This window comes from Sceloporus occidentalis, unplaced genomic scaffold (genome assembly GCF_023333645.1).
Source record: "Sceloporus occidentalis isolate IW3139 unplaced genomic scaffold, rSceOcc1.0.p SCAF_3, whole genome shotgun sequence".
Taxonomy (NCBI): Eukaryota; Metazoa; Chordata; class Lepidosauria; order Squamata; family Phrynosomatidae; genus Sceloporus; species Sceloporus occidentalis.
In genome coordinates, this window is record NW_028316983.1 from 87,285,812 (window position 1) to 87,312,785 (window position 26,974).

Consider the following 26,974-nt stretch of genomic DNA (forward strand, 5'->3'; position numbering starts at 1 on the left):
TTCAACATGCATTGGTGGATGCTGGAAAATGGCATCTTCAGTGGGATGCCAAAAGTTGAATCTGGTGTGTGGCAGCACACCCTGGAAGCTTACATGTAAAAGAATTTCTGATATTTATTATGCAACTATCAGGCACCAAATAATCATCCCTGTGAGTTAGCCTTGAGAGGGATTAAGATGAGCGAGGTAATGGGAATGCTTAGTTGTACAGTAAGTACTGGGTTGTCCTAATGATATGTACTATGTCATATCCCATTCTCCAATACAACTATTACATTGCAAAGGTATGTGACAAAGGTAATGAGAGGATTTCTAATTCCTCTAAAAGAACTGTATATTGTCATTATTATTGAGGTTTATTCATTATTATAAGAAAACACACACTTTAATAAACTCATTATAACAAACAAACAAACAAAATTCACTCTCATCCAGGGCTACTTCACAAGGCTATTGTGAGGATATTGTGGAGAGGATGAAATACAGTCATGCTGTTCATAGGAGAAAAGGCAGGATGCAAATATAGCACATAAATACATATTGTGACATGTCTGAATCTATGAATCAAATACAAATACAAAGAATTTGTACTCATACAGATTCTAGAAATTCCATTGCAACTGAAATCTGACTTTGATGTTAGAAAAACATTGTTTCTATATATGATTTCTCAGCAATGTTGCATGTACTGTATATTATCCACACCTAGAGAACATGAAACAGTCATTGTTAAACACTGAGTTCTATCGAGCAGATTCACACTCACTTTTTTGTTCTAAGGATTGCCATGCTGATGCAATACCAGATTGTTGTTCCCATTATGTTTTGGATTTGCGAATCTCTCCAAGGCATTTTAACCCTGTGTGTTATTCACACATACCTGGGCATCCCTCCTTGCCATGCCAACCACTGGTGTCTCCCAGCAGATCCAGGCTGGAGAACAACTGGCAGCCTAGGGAGCCCTTCTCAGTACTCCTCCTCCCCCCCCCTGGAAAAGTCTCAGAGGGGCTGGAGGGGGGTCAGCCAGGCAATACAGATCAACGTGGTAGCGTAGTTCCACTGCCAAAGATGCGGATTGATGTGGATCTTTCAAGGAAACTTGGGGGAGGAATGTTATCATATATCATGGGTATGTGGGTTTTTGGCTCCCCCCCCCCCCCCAAAGTGCACCTAGTGCATTCAAAGTGAGTGTGAACACCAAGAAGTAACCCAAGTTCACCCTGGGTTATTTTTGTAATATGAATAGGGCAGAAGGGGACAGATTTAATATTTGAGATTAAAGCCATAATGTGTAAGACATAACCTAAACAGTCATGCACAGATCTGTGTCAGCATAGAATATCATAGAATCTTAGAGTCCTTTTATCACCTAATATGTCATATAATCCACCTACAAATATGGTTTATTATTAACTGCTTTGAGATAGTAAAGAAATACAAATATAGAACTCAGAAAAGAAGTAGTCATGCTTTTCAAGCCATATTTGTAAAAACCCCTCTTTTTTCCCTTTTTTATAGAAGTAGAAGTAGAGAGAGAACATTCCCTTCCACCTGAGCAGGTGGACAGATGGTGATCCGATATTGAGGTATGCAAATAAAAGAGTCTCAAAATATGTTTGCATTATTTACAGGATGGCTGGCAGTGAGAAGAACAATGCATCCCCCTTCAGTGAACAAATGGTATCCTCTGAAAGTTCTCATTCACAGAGATCCCAGAATTATGAAGAGGAAATATTTTATAAGAATTGCCGAGCAGCCTATCTAGCTGTCTTTAAAAGCAGCTTAGAAAACATTAAATCAAAAGAGCAGCTGTGTTTGGGTAAGTTTTATTTATTTTAAATTTCAGGATACCATGAGGAGAAAAATCTGCTAGGATGTGAATTATATATTAAATCCTTAATATTTCTTGTGCATTTTAGATGAATTTGTGTTACTGTTTTGTCTTGTGTTTCGTATTTCTAAACCTCTGTGGCCAAACTGTGGTCAACAGGTTGCTCATCAGGGAGTGGTCGCCTGGGTATCCTTGTACCTTAGACTCAGAGAACCATGTGATAACTATGTAGCTAGGGAAGAAAATGGACAGATGGGGTAAAGCATCCCACAGTGTGCTACATAAGTTTTTACAGATAACATTCTCTAGTTTCTAGGCCCACTTTGCACACTTTTTTAAAAGGGGCAGTACCTTATCTCTTCTCCATGTACCAAACAGTGTGCAAACTTGCCCTGTAGAATCCAGTGCATCTTTATTGTTAACATTAATTTCAAAAATTAAATTAAATTTTAACCAGAGAATGTGTTGATTTTTAACTCTTTCTGGCATGTTTTATTATTGCTGCTGTTGTTAATATTATTAGTAATTCACTTATATTCCTCCTTTTCCCTAGTATTGGAACTCATGGCAGCTTACAGAAATTAAAACACATACAGTTAAAAGCATTTACAAAGATAGATGTAAAAACATATTAAAATATGTTTAAAATACAACTAAATAATCCATATCATGGAAACTCTTTAAAATGAATCTGTTAAAAGATAAACACAGCAAAATAGCACACCATTAAAAACCCTTGTAGTCAGTTTCTAAAAGCCTGTTGGAACAGGCAAATTTTTACTCTCTGTCACAAGGAAAGCAAAGGGAAGGCCATCTTAGCCTCTTTAGGGAGGGAGGTCCAAAGCCTGGGAGCCACGAGCAAAAAGCCTGTGTCCTGTCTTCCTAATAAATGTACCTTGAACATAATTGGACGGTGAGAAGGACCTGCCATGAAGATCTTACAGCCTGGACAGGCTCATATAGGAAGATAATCCTTTAAATAAAATGGGCTTGAGCTGTATAGCACTTTATAGATTAGAATTATTGCTCTGAATTATGCTCAGAAATGGTCTGGCAACCAGTGAAGCTGTTGTAACAAGGGAATTGTATGCTCTCTGTAGCCAGTCTCAGTAAATTCTTTGTGCCAATCCAATAGGTCTTTGGGTAACTTTGCAGACCAGTTGATGTTTATGAGCATTTTCAGAAGCAGCCCAACAAAGACCATGATAGAGTAATCCAAATGGGGTGCAACCAAGGCATATGTCACTATGGCCAAATCAGACATTTCTAGGAACCATTTCACGGTTAGGGTGCTCAGAAAGTGACATACTGTATTTTCTGGCATATAAGACTTCTTTTTAACCCAGGAAAATCTTCTCAAAAGTCAAGGGTCGTCTTATACTCCGGGGTGTCGTCTTATTGGGCTGAAACTTCCAAGCCGGACTGGAGAATCTGCGGTCGCCGCATATGGTGACGGGAGCTCAAAAACGGCCATGGCCGCATCCCCTCCGTATGTAGTGACCGTATGAAAGCAGCAAGGGTGGTGCTATACAAGTACGGTAGAAGAAAATCTTGGAGACAGGGAGGGCTGGGCAGGCAGGGAGAGCTGACCAATCCAAGCAGGCTTTGTATACAACATGTTTTCCTGCTAAGTACTTGCATGTCATAAGCATTTGAATTAAAATTACCATATTGAAATAAAATCTGATTTTTTTTTAATTTTTATTTGGTGTGCGTTGGAAGAGGGGTAGTCTTATACGGCAAGTATATCCCAAACTCTATATTTTAGCTGGAAAAGTTGGGGGTCGTCTTATACACCCAGTTGTCTTATACGCCAGAAAATACGGTACATTTAGAATAGGTCTGGGCAATTTACACCTATTCAGAGGCAGTTGGTGTATAATTAGCCCCACCCAACAAAGCCAGTGTCAAGTGGTTCCTCATTCTCAACAAGATCTGGAGTCCCACAAATTGCCCATTCCTAGTTAAGAACAAGAAAGCAGGAATTTAACAGTTTGAGAAATGCTGCATTCTGTAATAGACGTTCTAACAGTGTAGCTGCTGCTATTTGTTTATTGGTATATATAGCTACAAATATATGTGAAAGGGCAATTGATCCCATTGTGGGAGAAAGGCAGGATATAAATCCTTGAAATAAAATAAAATAAATTGTCCTATATAATCTGCATGTTTAGTTGGACAGTCCAAATTCTTTTACAAAATCCTTATATGGTGTATAGCTCTGTTAGATTTTCAGAACCGCTGCTTGTAAAATCTGTGTTATGTTCTGCTAATCAGGACATTAAATATGAATGGTGTGAACAAATGCTTTCTTGCTTTTCCATGCTAGTTCTTTCATCTGCGTCCATATGTCACTTGGGTACACAGCAAGTGTTTGGCCGTGTCTATTTCAAGGTCAGTTTAGGAAAGACAAGAGTTCAAGACCATTTTATTTCTAGAGATCTGTGGAACTGTTTAAAAGCAAACAAACAAGAACATGTATTTTAGGCCATTAGAAGCTTCAGAATCAATTTTGACAAGGAAGCCAAGTGACACTCGTTGTGACTTACATGATATTTGATTAATATCACACACTCTGCATTGTAATTTGCAACCTGCCTCTTCAAATCCTTGTTTCTGTGATATGCAATTGTTTACTGAAATGTAACACGCTATCCTAGACTAAAATGTCCCTATAAGCACTTATCAGAATCCAGGTCTTTTTTTTTTTAAGAGTACATTTAAAGGTAAAGTAGTAGAACGTTTTTAAGACTTTTTAAGAAGTAGTCTGAAGAGACTAGTTAGCAGGTCACAGCAAGTACTGATTTCCCAGTATGTATAAATACTGTAATATACCAGGCAGCAGAATTTTACAGTCTGTCTCTAGGGAGGTGAAGTGATGTTTATTTCTTTTAAGAAAATGAACACAAGGTTAAAGTAGAATGTCAGGTTATCCCCTGAGGAAGCTAAAGTATCCACACATAATAAAAGCGCCTTGCAGGAATTTACTCTGATCCAGTGACCCACATGACAAGATTCAAGTAGCCATCAGGCCTTTTCAGTTTACTTTTTAAAACAGAAAACCTCTTGACAAATTATGCTGGAAACTTTGTAGAGTTAAAAAGGAGTTTGTGACAAGTGGGGCTGCTTTTTAAAGAAAAAAACCCCCACGCCAAATGTCTCATTAGGTAACTGCAGGCCACTACAGAACATTTAAACAACTTTCTGGATTGTGATTAATGTTTCCACAGGTAATCTTGAGACGTAAAGATATCAGTTAAGAAGAAAGGTTTTTCATAGTCCCTGGACTGTGTTGTTGTGCTCTGATTTAAGAGTACTTCTACTGGGGAATCAAGATAAAAATGTTCATACTAATCTACTCAATAAAACAATAAATCATTCAACAACAGATGTCATTCTTGTTATACCTGTGTATTAGGAATCTGCCCTTGTATTCAAGGCATGGACTGAAGCCTACAGGGAAGAGTTGTATGTGATTTCAAGAGCTATAGTTTTAGGAGAAATGGAAAATATAGAAGACAATTCATGAAAATTCTTATCTGCCAGTGAGTGAGTGAATACTAGTGGGTTAATATTTTTTGGCATTCTACTCCTGGGCACTAGTCCATAAAGCTGAATGAGTCCAATGTGAAGTCGAAGCCTTCATTCTCTGAAGATGCCAGCCACAGATGCTGGCAAAACTTCAGGAAGAAACTCTTCTCAAACATGGCCACATAGCCCGAAAAACCCACAAAAAACTATTGAATGAGTCCCTTCAGTCAGAAAGAGGTATTTGTATCAATGTAGACTTAAGAGTGTGTCTACACAGCAGAAATAAAGCAGTTTGACACAATTTTAACTTCCATGGCTCCATGCTGTGGAATTCTGGGATCTGCAGGTTTTGGTTTTTTTTAGATATTTTGCCATCTATGTCAGAGAGCTCTGGTGTGCCACCAAACTACAAATCCCAGGATTCCATAGCATTGAGCCACAGCAGTTAAAATGGTGTCAAACTGCTTTACTTCTGCAGCGTGGCAACAGCCTTAGATATTTGACAAAGCTATGATTGGTATCAATGCATGCTAATATTTTTGCTTTATTGTGCAGTACTTCAGCAAGCTGGAAGAAATCCATCTCAGAAGACAATTGATAAATACTGGACTACCCAGACCACCACACTGAATTTTGATGATTTTTGTTACATCTTAAAACAAGAAGAACCTGTTAAGAGCACAGAGCTACTTAAAGCATTTGCAAAAATAGATGCAAATAATGATGGTTGTCTTCTCCATAGTGAACTTTCTAAAATCCTAATGACTGTAAGTGACCCAAGGGGATAATTTGAAAATCTGACTTGATATAATCAATAGTACTTTTAGCAGTTCAGATATACTTTGGGTGAAATGCTTTCTGCATTTCTTAACTATTTTTATTTTTTTCAGTATAATGCTATAGTAATGCATGCTTTATCAGTAACTTAGAGGCTAAACACACAGGCAAAAAACACTGGCTTCTGGTGGCTTGTGGACGTGGCATACACATGCTGCATGCCCTGACTCCACCCCAAGCTGGCTTCATGCCACTGCCCAACCAGGCAAGGGCCAGAGTTGGCACCTTTTTCCCAGTGCAAAAAGGAACTGCTTTCTTCTGTTCTTTTTGCTCCAGGAAAATGGTGGATCGGGGTTGCAGTGTGCGGTTGCCGCGGCCCCAATCCGGTGCTCAAAGGGGCGGTGTTAAGCCACCCCTTTACCGTCATCTGTTTTCTGCCTTAGACTGACATTCAAAGATGCAGCTGTGTTAGTCTATGGAATCATTATGTAGAGAGATCTTGTAGCACCTTTGAGACTGAGGAAGTAGAGTGAAGTCTATGAAAGCTCATGCTGCCAACTTCTTTCTTTCAGTTAGTCTCAAAAGTACTACAGGACCCCTTAGACTGACTTTGTTTTGCAGAGCGGTGAAAAAATGACTCCTGATGAAGTGAGTACAATTCTTGAATTGGCTGAAGTGAACGCTGATGGCAAGTTTGACTATTACAAGGTATATTTATTTATTTATTTATTTATTTATTTATTTATTTATATCTCTCAGGACAGCTTACAATAAGATCAGCTTAAAACAATAAATATTAGCAGTAATTTTTTAAAACCTAAAATATATTAAAATATATTAAATCGTTTATCAGTTACAAACCAAATACCAGTGAAAACAATTTAATATAGTGCCAACCATACTACATGCACAAACTGGATAAAATCAATTAGGTACCAAGGCTTTACAAAAGCCATGTTTTGACTTGGCAGGGAACTGGTACCAACATTGATACCAATTATGCGACTTCAAAAGTTATCACCAGCACCTTAGACTCAAACTGGAACCATATTGGCAGACAGTGCAATTCCTTTTAAACTAAAGTTATATGGTAATTGCGTTCCAGTTTAGTTCCTGCATTTTGCATTAGCTGCAGTTTCCAAGTTTGTCATCAAGGGCAGTGCTATGTAGAGTGCATTGCAGTATTACAATGGGAAGTTACAAATGGATGGACTCCTATGGCTGTGTTATCCCTTTCCAGGATAGGCCATAGCTGGCAGACCAGCTAAAGCTGGCCCCAAACACTCTGAACAATGGAGTCCACCTAGGCCTTTAATGATAAACATGAATCTAGGAGTACTCCTGAGCTATATTCCTGCTTCTTCAGAAGTGCAGCTGCATCCAGGGTAGGTAGTCTATCCAGTTCCCAGACCCGAGACCTGTCAGTCCATAGTACTTCTGTCTTATAAGGTTTCAGCTCCAGTTTATTGTTCCTCATCCAGCCCATTAGGTACTGCTCTGGTGACTTCACAGCCCCAGTTAACTCTGATGACTATGAGAAGTAGAGCTGAGTGTCATCAGCAGACTTACAGCATCCTACTTCAAAACTCCTAATGATCCCCCAGTGGCTTTATATAGACATTGAGCAGCATGGGGGAGAAGGTGAAACACTGTGGCACTTGACAGCACAATGGGCATGGAGCTGAACAGGAATGCCCCTATGCAACTCTTTGAAATCAATTTTGCAGATTGGAGTGGAACCACTGTAAAATAGTGCCTCCTACTCTTATCTGATGGAGCTGGTCCAGTAGGATACCATGATCAATGGTATAAGAAGGCTCTGAAAGATGTAGAAAGATCAACAGGGTAACACTTCCCCGTCTTTCCCCCAGAGAAGGTCATCAGTCAAAATGAGGCATTTACCACTCCTTAGAGCCACCCAATCAGTCCATGTCTGCTAGATTTTAACAGTCCGTTGAAGAAGATGGCATAGAGTTTGCTGCTGAAGGGTTCGATCATGATAATTTATAGATATTATTTTGTTGGTATCACCCTGTCTGATATGTATCTAATATGTTTTTTTCTTGCCACTATTCATGCCAGCTGGAAACATTCCAGTACTGCTGTTTTCAGGAGTCAGACAAACTACATAGGATAGATTCACAGTGTTTAAGCAGGTGTTTACTGCTCACCTCTAAGCAATCCTTTCATTGAGGATTGCATGATATTGTATGTAGATGTGAAAAGATATGATGATCCTTGGATACAGGAATGGCAGGCACTGAGAGAATAGGCAGTGTGTCAGGAACTAAAAAACTGCAGTCCTTTAATAGTGATATATTACAATAGCTTTTCATGTTGCAATCTTCAACAGTGGAGCCCAATATAGTTGCCCTCTGACAAATGAAAGGCATATAGGTTTGGAACTCTGAGATATGCTTATTAATATGCTAATGTAGTGGTTACTTATAAATATCTCATCACAATCTGTGTCTTGGATGCAAAGTGAGTGGAAGGAGAAATTAACTGGTGCTGTTCTGTGAACACTTGAGCAACCTAGTTTAAGATTTATCACAGGAAGTACCACATAAGAGCCTTATTGCATTACAAAACAAAACCGACAGGCTGCAACAGAGAAGTGTTTTTCTGCTTGCTTATCCCCATGACCTTTCATTCTCTTTTAGTTGTAAAAACTGTCCCTTCTGTTTCTCTGGAAAAATCTGTTTGGTAGAAGGAAAGGTTTACAACCCTCTCCCACAAGGTTTGTTTTGTAATGCAGTAAGGGTCATAGTGTCATCAAAGGTTGGGTTACCACATGACTATCATGATACAAGGGATGTAAAGTCCTTTTGCTCTACACTGCTAGTGCACTATGGTTCCACCTTAACTGCCATGATTCCATCTTGTAGAATCCTCGAGTTTGTAGTTTGGTGAGGTTTTGTGTCTGGGACTGATAAGTGCCCCTCCAAAATGTGAATCCCAGAATTCCATAGGATGGAACAATAAGTGTGTAGCGTTAAAGAGCCTGTGTATGCATTTTATAGGGTATGTGCATTTTAGAGGACAATTAAAAAAAAACACAGGGAAGAACTTAAACAAAATCTTTCCAAAAATGTGCATAAATTGAAAACCTTCAGTGGATTTGCAGTCATTTTTTTAATATAGCACTTTTTCAAGAGGTTAAAAATAGCCTTTTCATAAAGAAGCCTTCCATTAGCAGAAGTGTACCTCTTTCTTTGAGCCTCCACGTATTCATCCATAACGTACCTTTCTTCCTTTCTCTATTTATTCAATTATTTATTTTTTCCACCTTTCTCCCAGCATGGAGCTGGATACCTTAATAAAGTATTAACCAAAGTACAACTAAAAAGTAAATAATAAAAAGGTTTAAAAATACTTACTTAAAACAGTTTTAACCACATTTAAAACATACTAAGGACAATAAAAATTTAGCGCAGCCCTTTCAGAGACCCTTCTGCCACAACCAGTTCACAGCCAAAGTTCTATCTAAATGAAAATGTCTTTGCAAAAAGAGGGCAAAGAGGGAGCCAAGTGAGACTCTCATGGGAGACAGTTCCATTGCCTGGGAGCAGCCACCAAGAACTTGTGACATGGATCTCTATGTACATAGCATATTATAAGAGGAATACTTAGAATGAATGGAGCCATACAGTAGGTATGGACAAAGTACAGCCCTCTAGATGTTGTTGATCTGCAACTCCTATCATCCTTCGTGCTGGCTACACTGGCTGGGATGATGAGGGTTGGAGTCAAAAAATCTGGACCACATTTTGTCTATTGCTTCCATAGAGAGTTTACTAAGAGGAATAATATTCCATCAAAGCAATGTTGTCACTGCTTTTTGCTTCAAGAGTTTACGGTGCAGATATATTTATAACAAATAGTAGTGGGAGAAATAGCAAGTGCAGTATGAAAGATGCTTAAAGGCTGTTAGAAATATTTTTCACTGTATGTTGAGGCCAGCTATCACAATATTATCTTTGTGGCTGTAGCTAAAATAGCAGATTTTTTTAAAAAAATACAACTGTTCGTTCTGTGTGAATCTTTGTTTGTTTATTTTATCTCAGGGTTTTATCTTGTCTGTACAATGACTACATTGTTCAATAGAACTTTCCATTTAGATCCATAGAAGTCTTTCTCCATTTAAAATTAGACATAAAAAGCCAGTCTATCCATAGATGAGCCTGGTAGACAGTATAAATCTTATATTGGGATAACTTTTGGTTTTTATTTTATCTTGTGTGATCTCCTCATTGACTCATGGCTCCATTTTACTGTGTCACTGGAGAGTGGTCATTGTGATTCATGAAAATAAAATGAGGATTGTGCTTCCAGAGGAAATATTCTTTACCTATTGATCTTTTTCCTGCTTAGTGGTGCCTGTGTTTATTTTTCTTCTAAAATACTTGAGAGACCAAGGTGTGTGTCTGTTTTTGTTTACAGTTTTGTAAATTGTATATGACAATCAATGAACAGTGTCTGAAGAATGCACTAGAGAAACTGGAGGCTGACAGTAAACTGAAACGTCAGCAGTTTGGAAACCAGCTTGACAGCTCATCAGAAATGGCCAAATCACCAGTTTCAAAACCATTACCAAAAACTACAAGGAAAACAGAAGCTGGGCCATTGTTTAGAAAAGGTATTTATTTTTAAACTTAAGAAGTTCTTTCCATAAATTTCCCATCAACATCTTGATCAGAGTGGGTTTTCCATTTCCATTTCTGAAATGACCAGCTAAATAATAACTTCTGCTTTGCTAGCAGAGCTAATGTCATTATTTCCACAACCTTAGGGTCAAAACAAATTTGGATGCATTTCTTGTTAAAGTTTTTTTCCTTATGTAGTATCAAGTGATTTATTATGATTGTGTCCAAAAGCAAAAGAGAAAAATAACATATAGTGCAGAAAGCCAGCATGGTATAGTGGTTTGAATGTTAGACTACCACCAGGGTTTGATTCTTGACAAAAGAAATTCACTGGGTGACCTTGGGTGGGTCACATTCTCTCGGCTCCAAAAAACAAACAAACAAACATGATAGGGTGGCCATAAGTCAGAAATTACTTGAAGGTAAATGACATAGCACATAATTAGTCTGTTGATCACTTATCTGAATAAGGAAACAAATATATGCAAGATATATAAAGAGAAAAATGCTGTGTGAGATAAAAACAGTACAAAGCATTTTAAAGTCCCTTTAATTTCAGTGGGACAAACTTAATTATGTGCTTGAATCTGCTACTGAAATGAAACAGGTTCGACATGGCTTCACTTTGATGGGCTAGCAGCCACTCTTTTGGTATTAATCAGCCTGTTCATTTTAGTTTTACTAATCTATTTACATATTGTAATTGAAGACAAGGTAATAGGGATTGTCCATTTTAGAGGGTCCTGAGGCAAGTTATCTGCCCCAGGATCCTCCATGGGCCTCACAGACAGCCCAACTGCAGGTAGGATAACAATAAAAACAAACCCTTTTTTAAAATATAAAACAGTATGGGAAGGCCCTGTGACCTATTTGAAAGGAAAATGACCACTCATGAAGGCCTCCAAGAGAGGCAATGTGTGTGGGTTAGTTTTTTTTTAAAACTAAAAAAAGAGGAGTCACGATTTGGGGGTGGAAAAGACAATCTGGGGAAGCTACATGCAACCCCAGCTATATTGTCTGCTTTTGGGCAAAAACATCTTTGTGGTATTGTGCTTTTGTGATTTACATCAACATTCATAGTAGTGGCAATGGAATAGAAATGTGAAAATATATAATCTCTACTAACAAGTAGCAGCTCTACAAGTATTTAGTCAAGTGACTATTCCATCTGTATCTCAAAGTGTTCATGTTTTAACCTAGTACCCTGTGCATGCAAAGTGCATGCACATAAAACATTGCATACCATCCCTGGAGAAAGGCAAGGCATAAATTTAATCAATCAATCCATGTGCTTTACCATTAAACTGTGCCCATTTCCCAAAAATCTAAGGACTTTTCCACACGTGGACCTATGCGCTTTCATCCCAAAAATGGTTAAAGTGCTGGCATCCCACAAAAGCAAGCCCATTACTAATGGCTACCACACACAGAGCCCAATAAGGGGTTAAAAGCACATTACTTAGAGTCCAATGTGAATTTGGCTATCTGAAGGAGGCAAGCAAATCCCTATTGCTAGCGTACAAATACCTTTTCTGCACATGCTCCAAACTGTCATTTCCACAAGTGCGTGCGCGCATGCACACACACACACACATACATACGTTCCAGGAAGGGAGGGGGAGGGAAATCCTCTTTGTCCCAAAAGCCCCAGAAGCTGTGTCAGAAGAAGGCAGAATGAGGCTTCCTTTTGCAAACTCGGTAAAACCACACACAAAGACTCACACACACAAGAGAGAGAGAGAAAAAGGAGGGGACTTGGTCCATAAGCTTGCCTGATTCCACAGAGGGCTGACACTCCCTGATGCCCTCCTTTTCCAGGACATGTCCTCCACTTCCCCCTCCTGTCCAGGAGGAATGGCAAAATGTCCTCTCTCTGCCTTCTCCCACTAAATTCTTCCCTTAATTAGAGCCTGCAAGAGGAGGAGAGAACGGGGCCAGGGAAGTGTGTGTGTATCCCTTTAAGAAAAAGGCTTTCTCCCTGCAGCAAGGGACGCTGGGAAATCTGAGAACAGGAGCCATCTGGAGGCTTGTTTTCCACACGCCTGGCATTATGCGAAGGGAGTGAATTCGCAAGCAGAATGGACATGCAAATCCAGTAGTTTTGCAAATTTGCTCATTTCTTGATTCACCTCACATTCTCCCTGGATTCTCTCCAGATTGCATGCAGCGTCATGTGATAAGCAGCTGTGAAGTTTCCCTAATACTCTGGCTGACCCTGCATTGGGGCCACTTTAACCTTCCAATTTTTCTCATGTGATAAAGTCCTAAGATTAGAAACCTGTGGCCCTCCAGTTATTATTGGATGATGTGTACCACTGCCCTGATCACTGACTATTCTGGTTGGAATTGAAGACAGTTAGAATCTCAGTAATCATTGTAAAACCACGTTTATTTATTTGATCTAAAACGTACTTTTGTCCCACAGATGGAACTCAAAGACTGCTTGCAAATAGACAGAACACATACATGACATAAAATATATTAATGTATGCAAAGTTAAAAATACAATTTTAAAATACCCCATTTGCTGCAGAAGAGGATTTTAACTACTTTGGATACTATACTATATAAAATATAGTATCATCCTATAGTAGTTAAAATCCTCTTCTGCAGCAAATGGAGTCAGTGATGACAGGTCCACCTAAATAAAAATGTCTTTGTCTGCCTGCGTAAAGGTGACAAAGAAAGAGACAGCCTACCCTTCCTTAGTAGAAAGTTGAAAAATATGAGAATGCCTTGTATCTCCAGTGGATGAAACTCAGAAAGTGGTGGGACTGAAAACTGACTGGTTCACTTTTTCTGAAAGCAGGCAGGGTGCCCATTAGAATTCAGTAAAGGAAGTGCTTAACACAGTTCCCTTCCATTTCAGAACTTTTTGGAATCATTTATATAATCATTCTAAATGTTTGTCATTATACTACTCTGATTTAAAAATGAAGGGTGGTGCATAAATTGGAGAGAATCAGCATGCTGTAATGATTTGAATGTTGGACCAGAATTCTGGGAGACCAGGGTTTGAATCCCCACTTGGCCATGGAAACCCATTGGGTGACCTTGGCCAAGCCATACTGTCTCAGCCTTAGAGGACCTCCTTTGAATAAATCTTCTCAAGAAAACCTTATAATGGTCCATTAGTCATAATTATGTTGAAAGCATATAACAGCAACAAATATAAACATATAAACAAAATTATTATATATTTTGTGCATTCACATACATCTAATTGCATAAATGGAAATAAATCTACATATATGGCAAAAAAATGTTCCCATTCCCCATGAAAGTTTGATCAGTATCACTGGCAAATACTTACAATGAGAAATCTTCATCTTGATCAGATTTCACACAGTACTATATGGCACTTCAGGATATGAACTCTGATGTCTGAGTTAATAGATAAGATGGATTTGCTAATGTGTGAGTTCAAATGTCTCACTGGACAGATGCAGGGTTGGAGGTTCATTACAAGTGGACTGGGCAGTTTCAGTGCAAATCAAGGTAGATACTAACCTGCTCTTCTTCCCATGAAGATTTATCCTTTGGCACAAGAGAACACAAAGCTGAATAAGAAGCTCTTTTTCTTTCTTTTTAACGTGTCTTACCATTCTCACTATAAATATAGTCAAACACCAAGTAAATAAAATTATTTTACAGGTGTGCAAAGCCCTTCCGTTCCAAGTTACAAAACATGTGTTTCTTCCACTATTAATATGGATGTCAGCTACAACAAAAATTCAAAACTGATTGAAGCAAATGCAACAAAGGTAGACTTTTTGTCTTTTAATTCAGTTTGACTTGTGCTCACCCTCACCAGGTGTAGATGGTGCATTTTAAATAGAAAACAATTAGCTTATAGTTATTAACTGCTTGTCAAGGGCAACAATATAGCACACAGACATTACTGGTTGCAAAACACTATAAACATTTTTATATTATGTTGGTTTTGCTGACATCCCGTTATTTAGGATCATTTTTCAGGTGTGAAGGTTTGCTAGAACAAACCATGTTTTCCATAAAGAAAATCAGTCTTGGATAAAATTGTTAATGACTGTGTGAGAAATGCAAAATTGAATAATTTATTAGTACTTTAAATGCTTAAGTAGCCTGAAAGATTATGTATCACAACCCTCTATAGGAAGGGTAATTGGAAATTAATATCTTCCAACCTACCCAGATCAGCAGACATTAACTGGAAAATATATGCTATAGCCTGAAAATATTGACTATTATTTACACTAATAAGTTTTACAAGTAATTTCCTTTAAATAAGTCATTCATTCAATATCCATTCCCGTGGGAGAAAGACAACAAAGTCACTTTGCTAAGTCAATATTTGTAGAGTGTTAATATTGATCTTTTTCCCTTTGTTTTCCCTTTCCTGATTCAACCTTTACTAGTTTTCTTTCAGCAGAAAATAATAGCTAGAGAAATATAAAACATTAGCTGGAAACTGCTAAGATACATTAAAAATGTGCACCTTGAGACCTTTGTGTGAGGGAGAAAGAATGGTTATGACCACATAATATAACTGCAGCTAGAAGACTGAACTGATTGTTCTCTTGAGTTACATTTTTGTTTCAAATAACAACTCTGTATTGGTTATTGAACTCTGAAGTCCTTTATATCTTTAACATTGCTAGACAGTGACATTTGTTCTATATTAAAATTTTAAAACATCCTCTCTTAGGATTTGTGTGTATATGTGTGTTTAGGTATCTGAACCCCTGTGCAATTTAGCCTGTAATTCCAGTATGTTCAAAGGTGATATGTTGTGGGTGAAAATATATAGTTTTCTTCTAGTACTAACTGCTTCTGTTTCAATGCTCTAATAAAATAGTAATGAGAAGTACCTTTCTAACCTGTTATTAGCAAACAATCAGACAGATAATTAATTTGTTTTCTTTCCTTTTCTGATATTAATTAGGTGCCAACACCACACTCAGACTGCTGCCCACCAATTATAGTGTGCTGCAGAAGTAAACCTGCACCATTGGGGCAGTGCTTTTACACTCGGAGGAAATCCTGTTATGCCAGCAGAAAGTTGCACTAGTCAGCAGAGAGGCACCCAAAGGGAAAGAAAACATGGATTCCTTCCATGGCACCATAGAACATGGTTCTTCATGGAACGTTAGGCACATACCTTCTGGTCGCTTTAAGTGGTGCTTAGCTAAGAAATAAATAAATAACTAAAGAGAAAGACATTCCTTGAACTGACCATGCCATGTGAAAAAAGTAAACTTTTATTTTCACTAAATTTTAAAATAGCACTTGCAAAGTAAATACAGAAATGAAAAGTAGTTTGACTGATCTGCCCACCCTTAGTATAAAGCACTTTTAGTATAGCTCTTCCATTTATTAAACTTTATGAGATTTGGCAGTAGATAATAAATGGTTTGTAAAAAAAATTACTCTGAAATCTAATCGCACATTCTCTAGCCTGCTATATTTTTTTAATAATAGAGAGCTCCAGAATTATACAATGTAAAAAAGCAACAGAAAAGGTGGCATAGAAATGAAATAAATAAATAAATAAATAAATTGTGATCTCCTGTTTGCAATCATCTGCATAAATGATAGCATATAGAAGTTGAACACATGAATAAATTCTTATAAAACAAATGTAAATAAATATATAAGAAAATAAAATATGTCTACAATATCATAAACTAGAAAGACAATTCATTGCAGTTTTATTAATATAGTTGTATACAAATGTGTGGCAAATATTACCAGAAGCCAATGTTTTACTTCTCACTTGTTCTGACTATTCTTTTTGATTTCTGCATAGATAGTTGTACCTTTCTCAACACAACAATTCCCATAATGATTTACAGTAGATTAAGCAAGGCATGTAGAAAAAAGCAGTCTACGTCTTTTACATTTTGCATTGTGCATTGCAATGCTATGTATTTGATGAGTCTTACATGCAGTAAGTGTAGGTAAGATTGCAATTGCAGTTTTGAAATCCATTTCAACGAAGCCTCTGTGGGATATTCCAGGCAAGATGAATGATAATTGTGATGCTTGCACCCAATGCTGAAAGCCATGATCATATACATTCATTGTTTGATGTTACATAACTGTAACATTGTTGCTTCCATACATCTATTTGATATTTTGATACATTTGTATTTTTTTCTTATAATTTCAAATGTTCCTGTTTCTCCATATCATGCATCTTGCTATGAGCTAAGATACACTTGCACAGTGTACAAACATCAGTTGAAAAAGCACTAGAATCTCTGGGTCTTACAAGCGGATTCAGGGGCTGCAGCACCACCTTATGCTTTCTAACAGCATAACAGGCAAGGGACTGGCTTTTTAAAGAGATTTTCATGGCTTTCTACAATAGTGCAGACATTATTGCAAACATTTCTTCCTCGTATTTTCAAACACAGTAAAATCCCTCTAGTAATGCCACAAGCAATTGCTTGTTATACCTCAAGTTTAAAACTATATGTTTATGCATTGTAGTCACAAAGAAGGTACACAGAGAAATTATCTTAGCTGCAAAGTTACAAGGCAGACTTACCAAGCTGCTGTTTTTTCAGTTACCATCTGGAATGGGGAATAGTAATACCTGTTTGCCTTAAAGATTGTGGCAAAGTCAAGTATTCTCAGTGCTCAGAAAAAGCTATATAGACATGGAAACTGCAATTCTGCTCCAAAGATGGGTCAGATATGGGGTTAGGATTTGGGCAGAAGCATCTTCTGTTAGTAGCATCAGTTTATCCATTTTAACAGGGCTATGCCCTGGGTTGCGCACTGACTGGCCTAGAGGTGATCCATACTGTTTGCGGCAGACCCAGGGATTGGACCCCATGTTGCCCAGGATCCTCACTGAGAGGCTAGGAAGAAGCTGGTTTATCTGGCTTCCCATATCCTCAGCATAAACACAGAAAGTTATTAAAAAGGAAAAAATGTTAATCAACAGAAACTAAGCAAATAAAAAGGGAAAAGGTACGCTAATAAACACACACACAACTCTTCCCCCTACCAAATACAATCCAATAGGGTTCTTTTGCCTCATTTTCCCTTCTTCAACCCACATAGGATTGCTCTGTAATTACTATTGTTCTTAATAGTAGCAGCAGCAGTAGCAACAGCACTTTACTTAGCTGTAGCATCAAAGTAGTGTTTCCATTCATATGACATGTCATTTAATTTTGCAGAGATTTTTTTGTTGCTCCTCATATTTTATAAATGTAAAAATCATGTAGTGTAATTTCTCATGTCCTAATTTGGACAATCATGTGTAATAACTGTCTTTCAGATGCCTGTCTGAACATTTTGCTTTTAAAAAAATATATGACATGTAATCAGTGTTCATGATGCTTTTTATGAATAAAAAGGAAGTACCTAGTCAATGAGATGGGTGTTAATGCAGATATTTAAGATAAATTTTCTAATTCTGTGTGCATGCTTAGAGTTGAAGTCTTGTACATTCTCTGTTGTCATATGTGCCTTCAAGTCATTTCCAAACCATGGCAACCCTAAGTGAACTTATCATGGGGTTTCCTTGGCAAGTTTCTTTGGGTATGTGTGTGCGTGCCATTGCCATCTCTGAGGTTGAGAGGGTGTGACTTGTCCATGATCACCCATTGGGTTTACGTGGCTGATCCTGATCTACCTGAGAGTAAATCCATTAAACTAAGTTTTAATTTATTCTCAGGCAGATGCACATAAGTGAGATTTAGTGAAAAACTCTGTGTACAGTTACAGAAGCATTTATCATAGGTATAATATACACAGTAAAGATTTGAGGAGAAATTTTAAAGAAAAACCAAAGAAACAGATTTATGAAGTGGATATACAAAAATTGGACAAGCATATCCAGTTATAGAGGTTTTAGACCTGAGTTTATAGGATCATTGATAGTCTGAGAGACTAAATATGGAACCTTGTTTATAGGATAGGAGAAAACTTGATGTATGTAGGATGGGAGAGTTAATGAAACTTCTTACCGTAGTTTTCAGTTTGTTTATTTTAATAATAATAATAATAAATAATAATAATAAAACTTTATTTGTATACCGCCCTTCTAAAAACCAGGGCGGTGAACAACAATTCCGAACAATATAACAACAAGTCATACAAAACATTAAAAACAGATTAATAAAAATAACAAAATGTCCATGCCGGCAAGACAGTGCTGACAAGGGGAGGGGGGGAGAGTAACTGGTCAGGGGTAAGCTTGTTCAAATAAGTGGGTCTTTAGCCCCTTCCTAAATTGGGCTAGGGAGGTGGCTGAGCGGAGCTCGAAGGGCAGCGCGTTCCAGAGGTTGGGGGCTGAGATGGAGAAAGCCCTCCTGATGGTGGAACTATATTTCGCCTCTGGAACGGTTAACAATAGCTGCCCTGATGATCTGAGTGTGCGGGGCGGATTGTACGGAGAGAGGCGGTCCTCCAGATACCCTGGGCCCAAGCCATTTAGGGCTTTATAGGTAATAACCAACACCTTGTATTGCGCCCGGAAGCGAATAGGCAGCCAATGTAAGTCTTTAAGGACTGGTGTTATATGACTGGCCCTGGCAGTGCCAGTAACCAGACGGGCTGCCATATTCTGCACAAGTTGCAGCTTCCGGGTATGGTACAAGGGTTGCCCCATGTAGAGCGCGTTGCAGAAATCCAAACGAGAGGTTACCAGGGCGTGTACAACCGTTTCAAGGTCTCCCCGGTCGAGGTAGGGACGCAGCTGGCGTATCAGCCGAAGCTGATAACATTTTCATTTTAAAAGTGAAAATTGGAGCAGCAGCAGGAGGATAGCTGCAGGCAGGCAGAACTTGGGCTGTTACCATACATGGGATATGTGCCCCCATCCCGAAGGAAATGCCAAGCAGGGCCAATTCGAAAATAAGCCAAATTATGTGATTAATTACCACTCGTGAAGAGCAACACTGCAATCATTCAAATGCAAAGTGGAGTGAGTGCAAAATAAATTATCACAAAAGTACATACCATGTGGATTGACCAATTCAAATTGGGATCCTTGTGCATGCCCAGTGGGGCTCTGAGCGCATCATGAACTTTAATGCTTCCAGAGTGAAGAAGGGAGCCGCTTCCCCTGTTTCCTGTTTTGTGTGAATGCAGGCTCCATGTGAAATATAGATGTGGGCATATATATATATATATATATATATATCTGCGGGCGCAGGCACTAGGTCTACGCACATTATAAGTGCACTTTATACATGTCTATCTGCACATATAGATGGACGCAGCTATGCATATATGTGTATGAGCATCGACAGGGGAAGCGTGTCCCTGTTGGTGCTCTTGGACATCTCAGCGGCTTTCGATACCATAGACCATGGTATCCTTCTGGAGCGCCTGGAGGAGGTGGGGATCGGGGGCACTGTGCTTCAGTGGTTCCAGTCCTACCTCACTGGGAGGTTCCAGATGGTGCAGCTGGGAGACGTGTGCTCCGACAAGAGACCCCTAACATCTGGGGTCCCTCAAGGGGCCATTCTGTCTCCCATGCTTTTTAACATCTACATGAAACCGCTGGGAGAGATCATCCGGAGACATGGGGCGCGGGGTTATCAGTACGCTGATGACACCCAAATAATTTTCTCTATGTCTCCGACTGATGCAGTGACCGGGGATGGCATCTCTCCTCTCGTGGCCTGTCTGGAGTCGGTAATGGGCTGGATGAGGGAAAACAGGCTCAGCTTGAATCCAGAGAAAATGGAAGTACTCGCGATAGGTTCCCCTGGCCCAGGGATGGCGGTGGTTCCACCTGTCCTGAACGGGATCACGCTCCCCGTGAAGGACTCTGTACGCAGTCTGGGGGTGTTCCTTGACTCGTCGCTCCACCTTACATCTCAGGTGGATGCGACGGTCAGGAGCACCTGTTATCAGCTTCGGCTGATACGCCAGCTGCGTCCCTACCTGAGCCGGGGGGACCTAGAAACAGTAGTACATGCTCTGGTAACCTCTCGGTTGGATTTCTGCAATGCGCTCTACATGGGGCAACCCTTGTACCATACCCGGAAGCTGCAATTAGTGCAGAATATGGCAGCGAGACTGGTCACTAATACACCTAGGACCAGTCATATAACACCGGTCTTAAAGGACCTACATTGGCTGCCTATTCGCTTCCGGGCGCAATACAAGGTGTTGGTTATAACCTATAAAGCCCTAAATGGCTTGGGCCCAGAGTACTTGAAGGACCGCCTCTCTCCGTACAATCTGCCCCGCACGCTCAGATCCAGCAGGCAGCAGCTACTAAAAGTTCCAGAGGCTAGATTGAACAACACCACCAGAAGGGCCTTTTCGACCTCGGCCCCCATCCTCTGGAACGCGCTGCCTACCGAGCTCCGTTCAGCAACCTCCCTGGCCCAATTCAAGAAGGAGCTAAAGACGCTTCTCTTTAGGCAGGCTTATCCCTAAGCCTCTGCCTTGTGAGCCCTTCCCCCCTCTGTTAAGTCCCTGTTAAGTCCCTTTGTTAGTTCCCCTGATAGCCATTGGTGAGTCATCTGTGATTTGGCACAGACTATTTTTACTGTATTGATGGTTTTAATATGTTGTTTTAATAATTGTATGGATGTCTGCTGTGAACCGCCCTGATGTTTCGAAGGGCGGTATACAAATAAAGTTTATTTATTTATTTTTATTTATGTGTATGTGTGTGTGTGTGTGTGTCCATCTATATGCACAGATGTGCCACCAGGAAAAGTGTTAGCAGGTATGCCACTATATGCTCCAAGCACATGTAGTTGTAAATAGTGTGTGTGTGCTTTAGCTCCTCAAGGCGCATATATGTATACACACACACACACACACACAACAATGTATATATGTGCGTGTATATAATACATATTTATATCTGTATGTATATGCATGTATATGTATGAGAATGTATATGCATATGTACACATATGTGTGTGCGTGCGTGCGTGCGCACATGCATACATCGTTCCTACATATGACATGTGTTGGCAAAATAAGACACCTCCATCCCCATCACATCGGCTGGGCAATGCACCCAGGGAGATCAGAATATGACTACCCAAAGGAAAAGCCCCATTTGCAGATCTTGGGGGGTGGAAGATGCGCAGAGGCACAAACCATACACTGCTCTGTTCATGTTAAAACGAGCACATATGCATTTTCCACTAGCTCTCCACCCATACCATCGGAAACATTTGCTTTCCCCCCTCGTCAGCACTATAAGTGGAAGGACTACCGGAAGCAAAATAGAAGCAAGATTGCAGTGAAGCTTCATGGGAATTGTGATAGCTTTCTAGGTTGGGGGGGAATACCAGGACCGAAGCAAACATGCATTCCACACCAACACAACTTTGAACTGAATGTGAATCAGCCTGGGAGAAGGATTTGTGAATTCGGTTTTCACCAAATTTAGCTATTCCGGGGCTCACTTTGGATCAGGCTTGGAATGACTCCGCAGTGACAGCGATTGCATGTGATAATCTCTCGCGCATTAATGTGAATACCCATGATTAACTCCGGGATGACTTTGGAATAGACTGGAAGTTTTCGCCATGTGATAACTACTTTGGAAATGTTAAATTCGTTTTGTATGACAACTTCCAGTATCACCAGCCACCATGGGCTGGAATAATGGAAGTTGTAGTTCTGAGAGTAATTTTTCCAAGTGTGATTAACTTTTATAAAATTAACTTTCTGATTAACTTTTATAGAATTATGTAATGAAGCCAGTTCAGCAAATAAATCTCCAAAAAAGAAGAGAGTACAGTACTAATATTTCAATAGCAGCAGAAGGACTTGGCTAGTAAACCATAGGCATGGCTACCCAAATCATTATCTAAAAAGAATAACATTGCTTCTACTATTTGTTTTGTTTCTAGGAATGGCATTGTGCACAATCCAAAGGATGTTTCTTCTTACAGAACAATGGAGACATAATTAGTCATCATTACAAGTTGTTCCTGCCACAGACATCTACAGTATGTATCACCATCAAGCCTATAAAGCTTAGCCAAATGGAAGGTAAGAATACTTAGCTTTTACCAAATAAATGGCTTTTACTTTTCTAGATTTGCAAATGAAATGTTCAGAAAGTGACCTTTATCCTGGGAGGAATAACAGTTTAGTTGCTTTTGAGAAACAAGAAAAATAGTAACTGGTTATTTGAATTTTATTTTCTACAGAACTACAGCTAACTACTTTTAACTTTCCAAACTTTTCCCCAGCTGCTTTGCACCCCATATTGGCTAAAATGAGGGATATAAATGAAGAAACAAATAAATAAAGCTCTGATTTTATCACTTTTTGTAGAGAAAGTCTCCCCATGGTTAGCAGTGGACACAGCTTTGTATATATTCAAGGACAATGAAACAGAAGACAATTTACAGCTTCTGAGCTTCACAGAGCTACATAATAAAGAGGTCAGAAAATATTTTAAGTCTCTTACATTAACAAGAGAAACTGTCTCAGTGTATGTAGCAATAACAGCAATAGCAATAATACCAGCCTGCCTAGACTTAAACTAAGGGATAGAGCAGAATAAATGCATTTGAGTGAATTTGCAAATTCTTTTAGTCAAGAAAGTGAGTAAACCAGTATTAAAATAGAGAAATGCTAAGCCTTTTCTTTTAGATGTCATTCAGGACTGTACATACAAAATCCAGACTGATATTCTGATCCTTTGCCTGCCAGCACCAAACATGAAAAGTGTAATGAGAATGTGCATATCCCCAGACTAGCAGCAGACAATTGCCAAACAACTTGTCTACATGCTGGCTACAGCAAACACTGATACCCACAGCATGCATCATGAAAGATGAAGCAGCTCTGAGTCTCAGTTTAGAGTAAGGCTTCCAATTTGTGAGCTCAGTACTCATTTTCCAAGCCCAATACTCAGTTCAGTGTAATTCATTGTGCCTTCTTTTATTTTTGATTCTGATTCATTTTAGACTTTTTAGACTCGTCATAGGAGTTTATAAGACAAGGGAAATTGGAAGTATAATCCAATGGCAATCTGAATGCAATCATGGGGTTTAACATTGCGTGATAACCCAATGGGAAGCCAGTTCGAGCACAATGCGCATTCACGTAATTGCGCTAAACTAGCGACTTTAAGTGAATGTGTTCTGGCCCCACTTTCTTTTCATTCGAATTTAAGAGAAATTCCTCCCGTTTGATAAACTCCCTAGTCTCCATGCATAGAATGATTTCAGCATCTGAACCTCTGAAATACTTGTCAAGTAAAGGCGGTGCCTTTAGGAAACCAGAATATTCCACACATATCTTTTTCTTTATGGTAGGTTTTTGGTTGGAGAGGGGAACTTGATGCTGGTGTCTATCGGTTAATCCCTTTTACCAGTGGCTGTAGATTCAAAAAAGTAAAAAAGGAAATTAGAGGAGAAGCCAAACTCGTTTACAGAGATAGTAGTGGAAAGTTGGTGCTTACTGAGGAGCTCAGGTAAATCTAGCCAACTTTTGTGAAAATTTCCACTCTTGCTCTACATGAGTATTTATCGCCCCACAATGGAATGATGAAGAAAGCAGATGCTGTATTGAACTCTTTTGCCTCCCTGTCCTTTCAGAGCTGTCTTATCAGAAATATTTGAAATGATTGATTTGGATGGAAATGGCTTCCTCAGCCTGGAAGAATACAATTTCTTTGAAATGACAACTAGTGGTGAGAAATGTGATGTAGACACTTGGGCCATATGCAAAGGTAAAATTGAAATTTATCTGTATATAGATAGATTCTCTTTACACTGTAGCTTCATGTATCTGATTGATTGTGGTTGAATATGCAAATAATATTTAGATAACCAGGTATTTGATTAAACAGAAAAGCTGATTACTTAGCATCATAGTATTTTAGCAAGGGTAAAGAGGATATGTTTAAGGAAGGAGACAGAGACATTTATAATTTAATTTTCAATTAACTGCTTATGTGGTTTTAACATATTCAATACACCATATAATATTTAATTAAAATGTATCAACTGTATCATACATGTATGTATCAGTACAACTCAGTATCCCAAGCTGTACGTGGCAGATACTCCTGAATGTACAATTGCTTTATGCTATTGTTACTACTTTTTATTTCTTCCTAAATTCATTTCTTTTCCTTCTTGTCATTAGATTCCCCCTCTGTAGTATCAAAGGCAGCTCTTTCAGTCCCTTGACTGTCATTTTCATTCTCTTTTCTAGCACCTCCATTTCATTTTGCTTTATTTTGCTACTGCCTGAGGTCAGACTGTCAGATGTCCTTAATAGGATGTTGTGTTAGGGGATAACAAAAAAGGAGGGAAAAGATCAGACCTCCATTGTTTTATTTTCTAAATGGACTCTGCTCTTGCAGTTTCTGTAAGTCTCATATCAGATGTGGATAGCATTTCAAAACCATAGGGGAGTGGGGAAAGCCTACCATAGGAAAGGAAACTGCATTCTTCTCTACAGTAGTTCCTTACTCTTCAGTGATATCCGTTATTCACTTCTTAAAATACTATTTTAAATACTGCAGTGTATAACTTTCCCTTTCCTAAAGGAAAGGAGTAACAAACAGATTGCATCCCTAATCCATTGGGCTGTTAACACTGATAGCCCTTCTTTGGTTTATTTCAAGGACTCCATGTCATCTAGTTGGTTTTTGTTTAATGGGATCTTTGGAAGTATTTACTCCTTCAGAGAAAAATGAATGCATCATATTTCTGTATATCTAGATTTATTTCATTTTAAAAGTATCATCTGAGATCATTTCTTGTTGTTAGCTGCCTTCGAGTCGAGCTCAACTCATGGCAGCATTGTGAATGTCTCCAAGTCCCCCATCCTCTACCTCTCTGCTCAGGGTAACTCCCTATAAAACTAGCTGTATATACATAATTAACTGTGACTTGTGGTCTGAGTAGGGGAGCATCTCATTGCACAGAGTGATCCCTCTTCTCCCTCACCTTGCTAGGGCAATGTTCCCCAGGTATGTGCTCCAATTCAGCAACATTGCTCAATTGTGTTGCTTTCCTTCTCATTAATGTTAAGAATATGGTTTGGCATGAAAATGAATTGCCTGACAAAAAAGAAAATGGACTAGCCCTTACTCATGCACATTTTCATAAGTTCTCGGAACATCTTATAGTTATGGTTTGTGTAACACCCACTATAAAGCTATAACCATTTGTGCCCTCTGAAACCTAATCAAACCATACACATACGCATCATCTACAGATATAACACCTTGAGTCTTTTGGAGAGCAGGAAGAAAGATGAGGTATAAATCTAAGAAATAAAATAAATCATATTGTCCCTCTTTATTTGGCCTTCATTATCACAAATCAAGGAAAGGGATAGTAATAATACGTTCTCAGCTATATGGATATCAGGCAGACAAATTCATTAATTATTGTAAGCAACTTCTTTATTAAGGCATGTAAAAATGGAACCAACAGTTTGGACAGGAATGCAATAGCTTAACTAGACATTTAAAGAGCTGCAGTGCTTTGTTAAATCTGGCTGAAATATTCAATATTTGATAGATCCTGTTCCATATTGCTCTGAAAATCTTTAGGACTTCTCATGCTTTCATTAACAAGCACAAAAGCAGACATCTTTTAATATAATGGCTTGTATCCAAAGAATAGTGTGACTAATTCTGTATACCCCCTGGAAGAATGAAAGGAAGGAGAGTTCCAAAAGCAGTTTGGGCTATGGCATGAAGGTCTGTTGTTCAAAGAGGGGAAAGTCAAATTCCCTCTGGAAATGCCCAAGTCCTTATTTTCAGCTTGGCTTTACATTTTGTACAAGAACGAAAATATACCCCTTTCTCCTTTGTTTCACTTGTTATGGAACAAACACAACAACAGTCACAATACATTTGTATGCTTGTCAAAAGGAAGCAACTGAGAATACAGTGGATGGATTACATGGCAATTAATCAGCTAGAGGGTTCAAATGGACATCATAAATCTTCAGAACAAAGTTCAAGCAGTTTGTAATAGCCCCTGAACCTTTAGATTTATAAATTGGTAATCTCTTCATAAATAACTTACAGCAACGATTTAGCATTGTTATGGAAATGAGAAAACCATCTTTAAAATTCTGTGTAACAAGAATGTTTCAATTGCTTACTGAAACCAGTGCACTTCATTAGTACAATGTTGACATCTGAGTATTATTAGAAGTATATTTCTTTTCATAAATTGTATGTAGGACTGAAAGGTTTTTTCAGCCTTAAAGGCATTAGCCTCTGTCA

The 26,974-nt window shown here is 38.8% G+C and overlaps 1 protein-coding gene across 1 annotated transcript in view; it reads left to right on the forward strand.

Moving 5' to 3' along the window:
• LOC149316377 (EF-hand calcium-binding domain-containing protein 7-like) overlaps positions 1–26,974 on the forward strand; it is a 54,149-nt gene that overhangs the window by 16,517 nt on the left and 10,658 nt on the right. Inside the window, exons 2-10 of the mRNA XM_089515335.1 lie at positions 1,632–1,819; positions 5,918–6,129; positions 6,761–6,847; positions 10,583–10,778; positions 14,440–14,549; positions 22,617–22,758; positions 23,047–23,156; positions 24,036–24,193; positions 24,318–24,451. Of these exons, the coding sequence (XP_089371461.1) occupies positions 1,632–1,819; positions 5,918–6,129; positions 6,761–6,847; positions 10,583–10,778; positions 14,440–14,549; positions 22,617–22,758; positions 23,047–23,156; positions 24,036–24,193; positions 24,318–24,451 (1,337 nt within the window). The remainder of the gene's footprint in view (positions 1–1,631; positions 1,820–5,917; positions 6,130–6,760; positions 6,848–10,582; positions 10,779–14,439; positions 14,550–22,616; positions 22,759–23,046; positions 23,157–24,035; positions 24,194–24,317; positions 24,452–26,974) is intronic.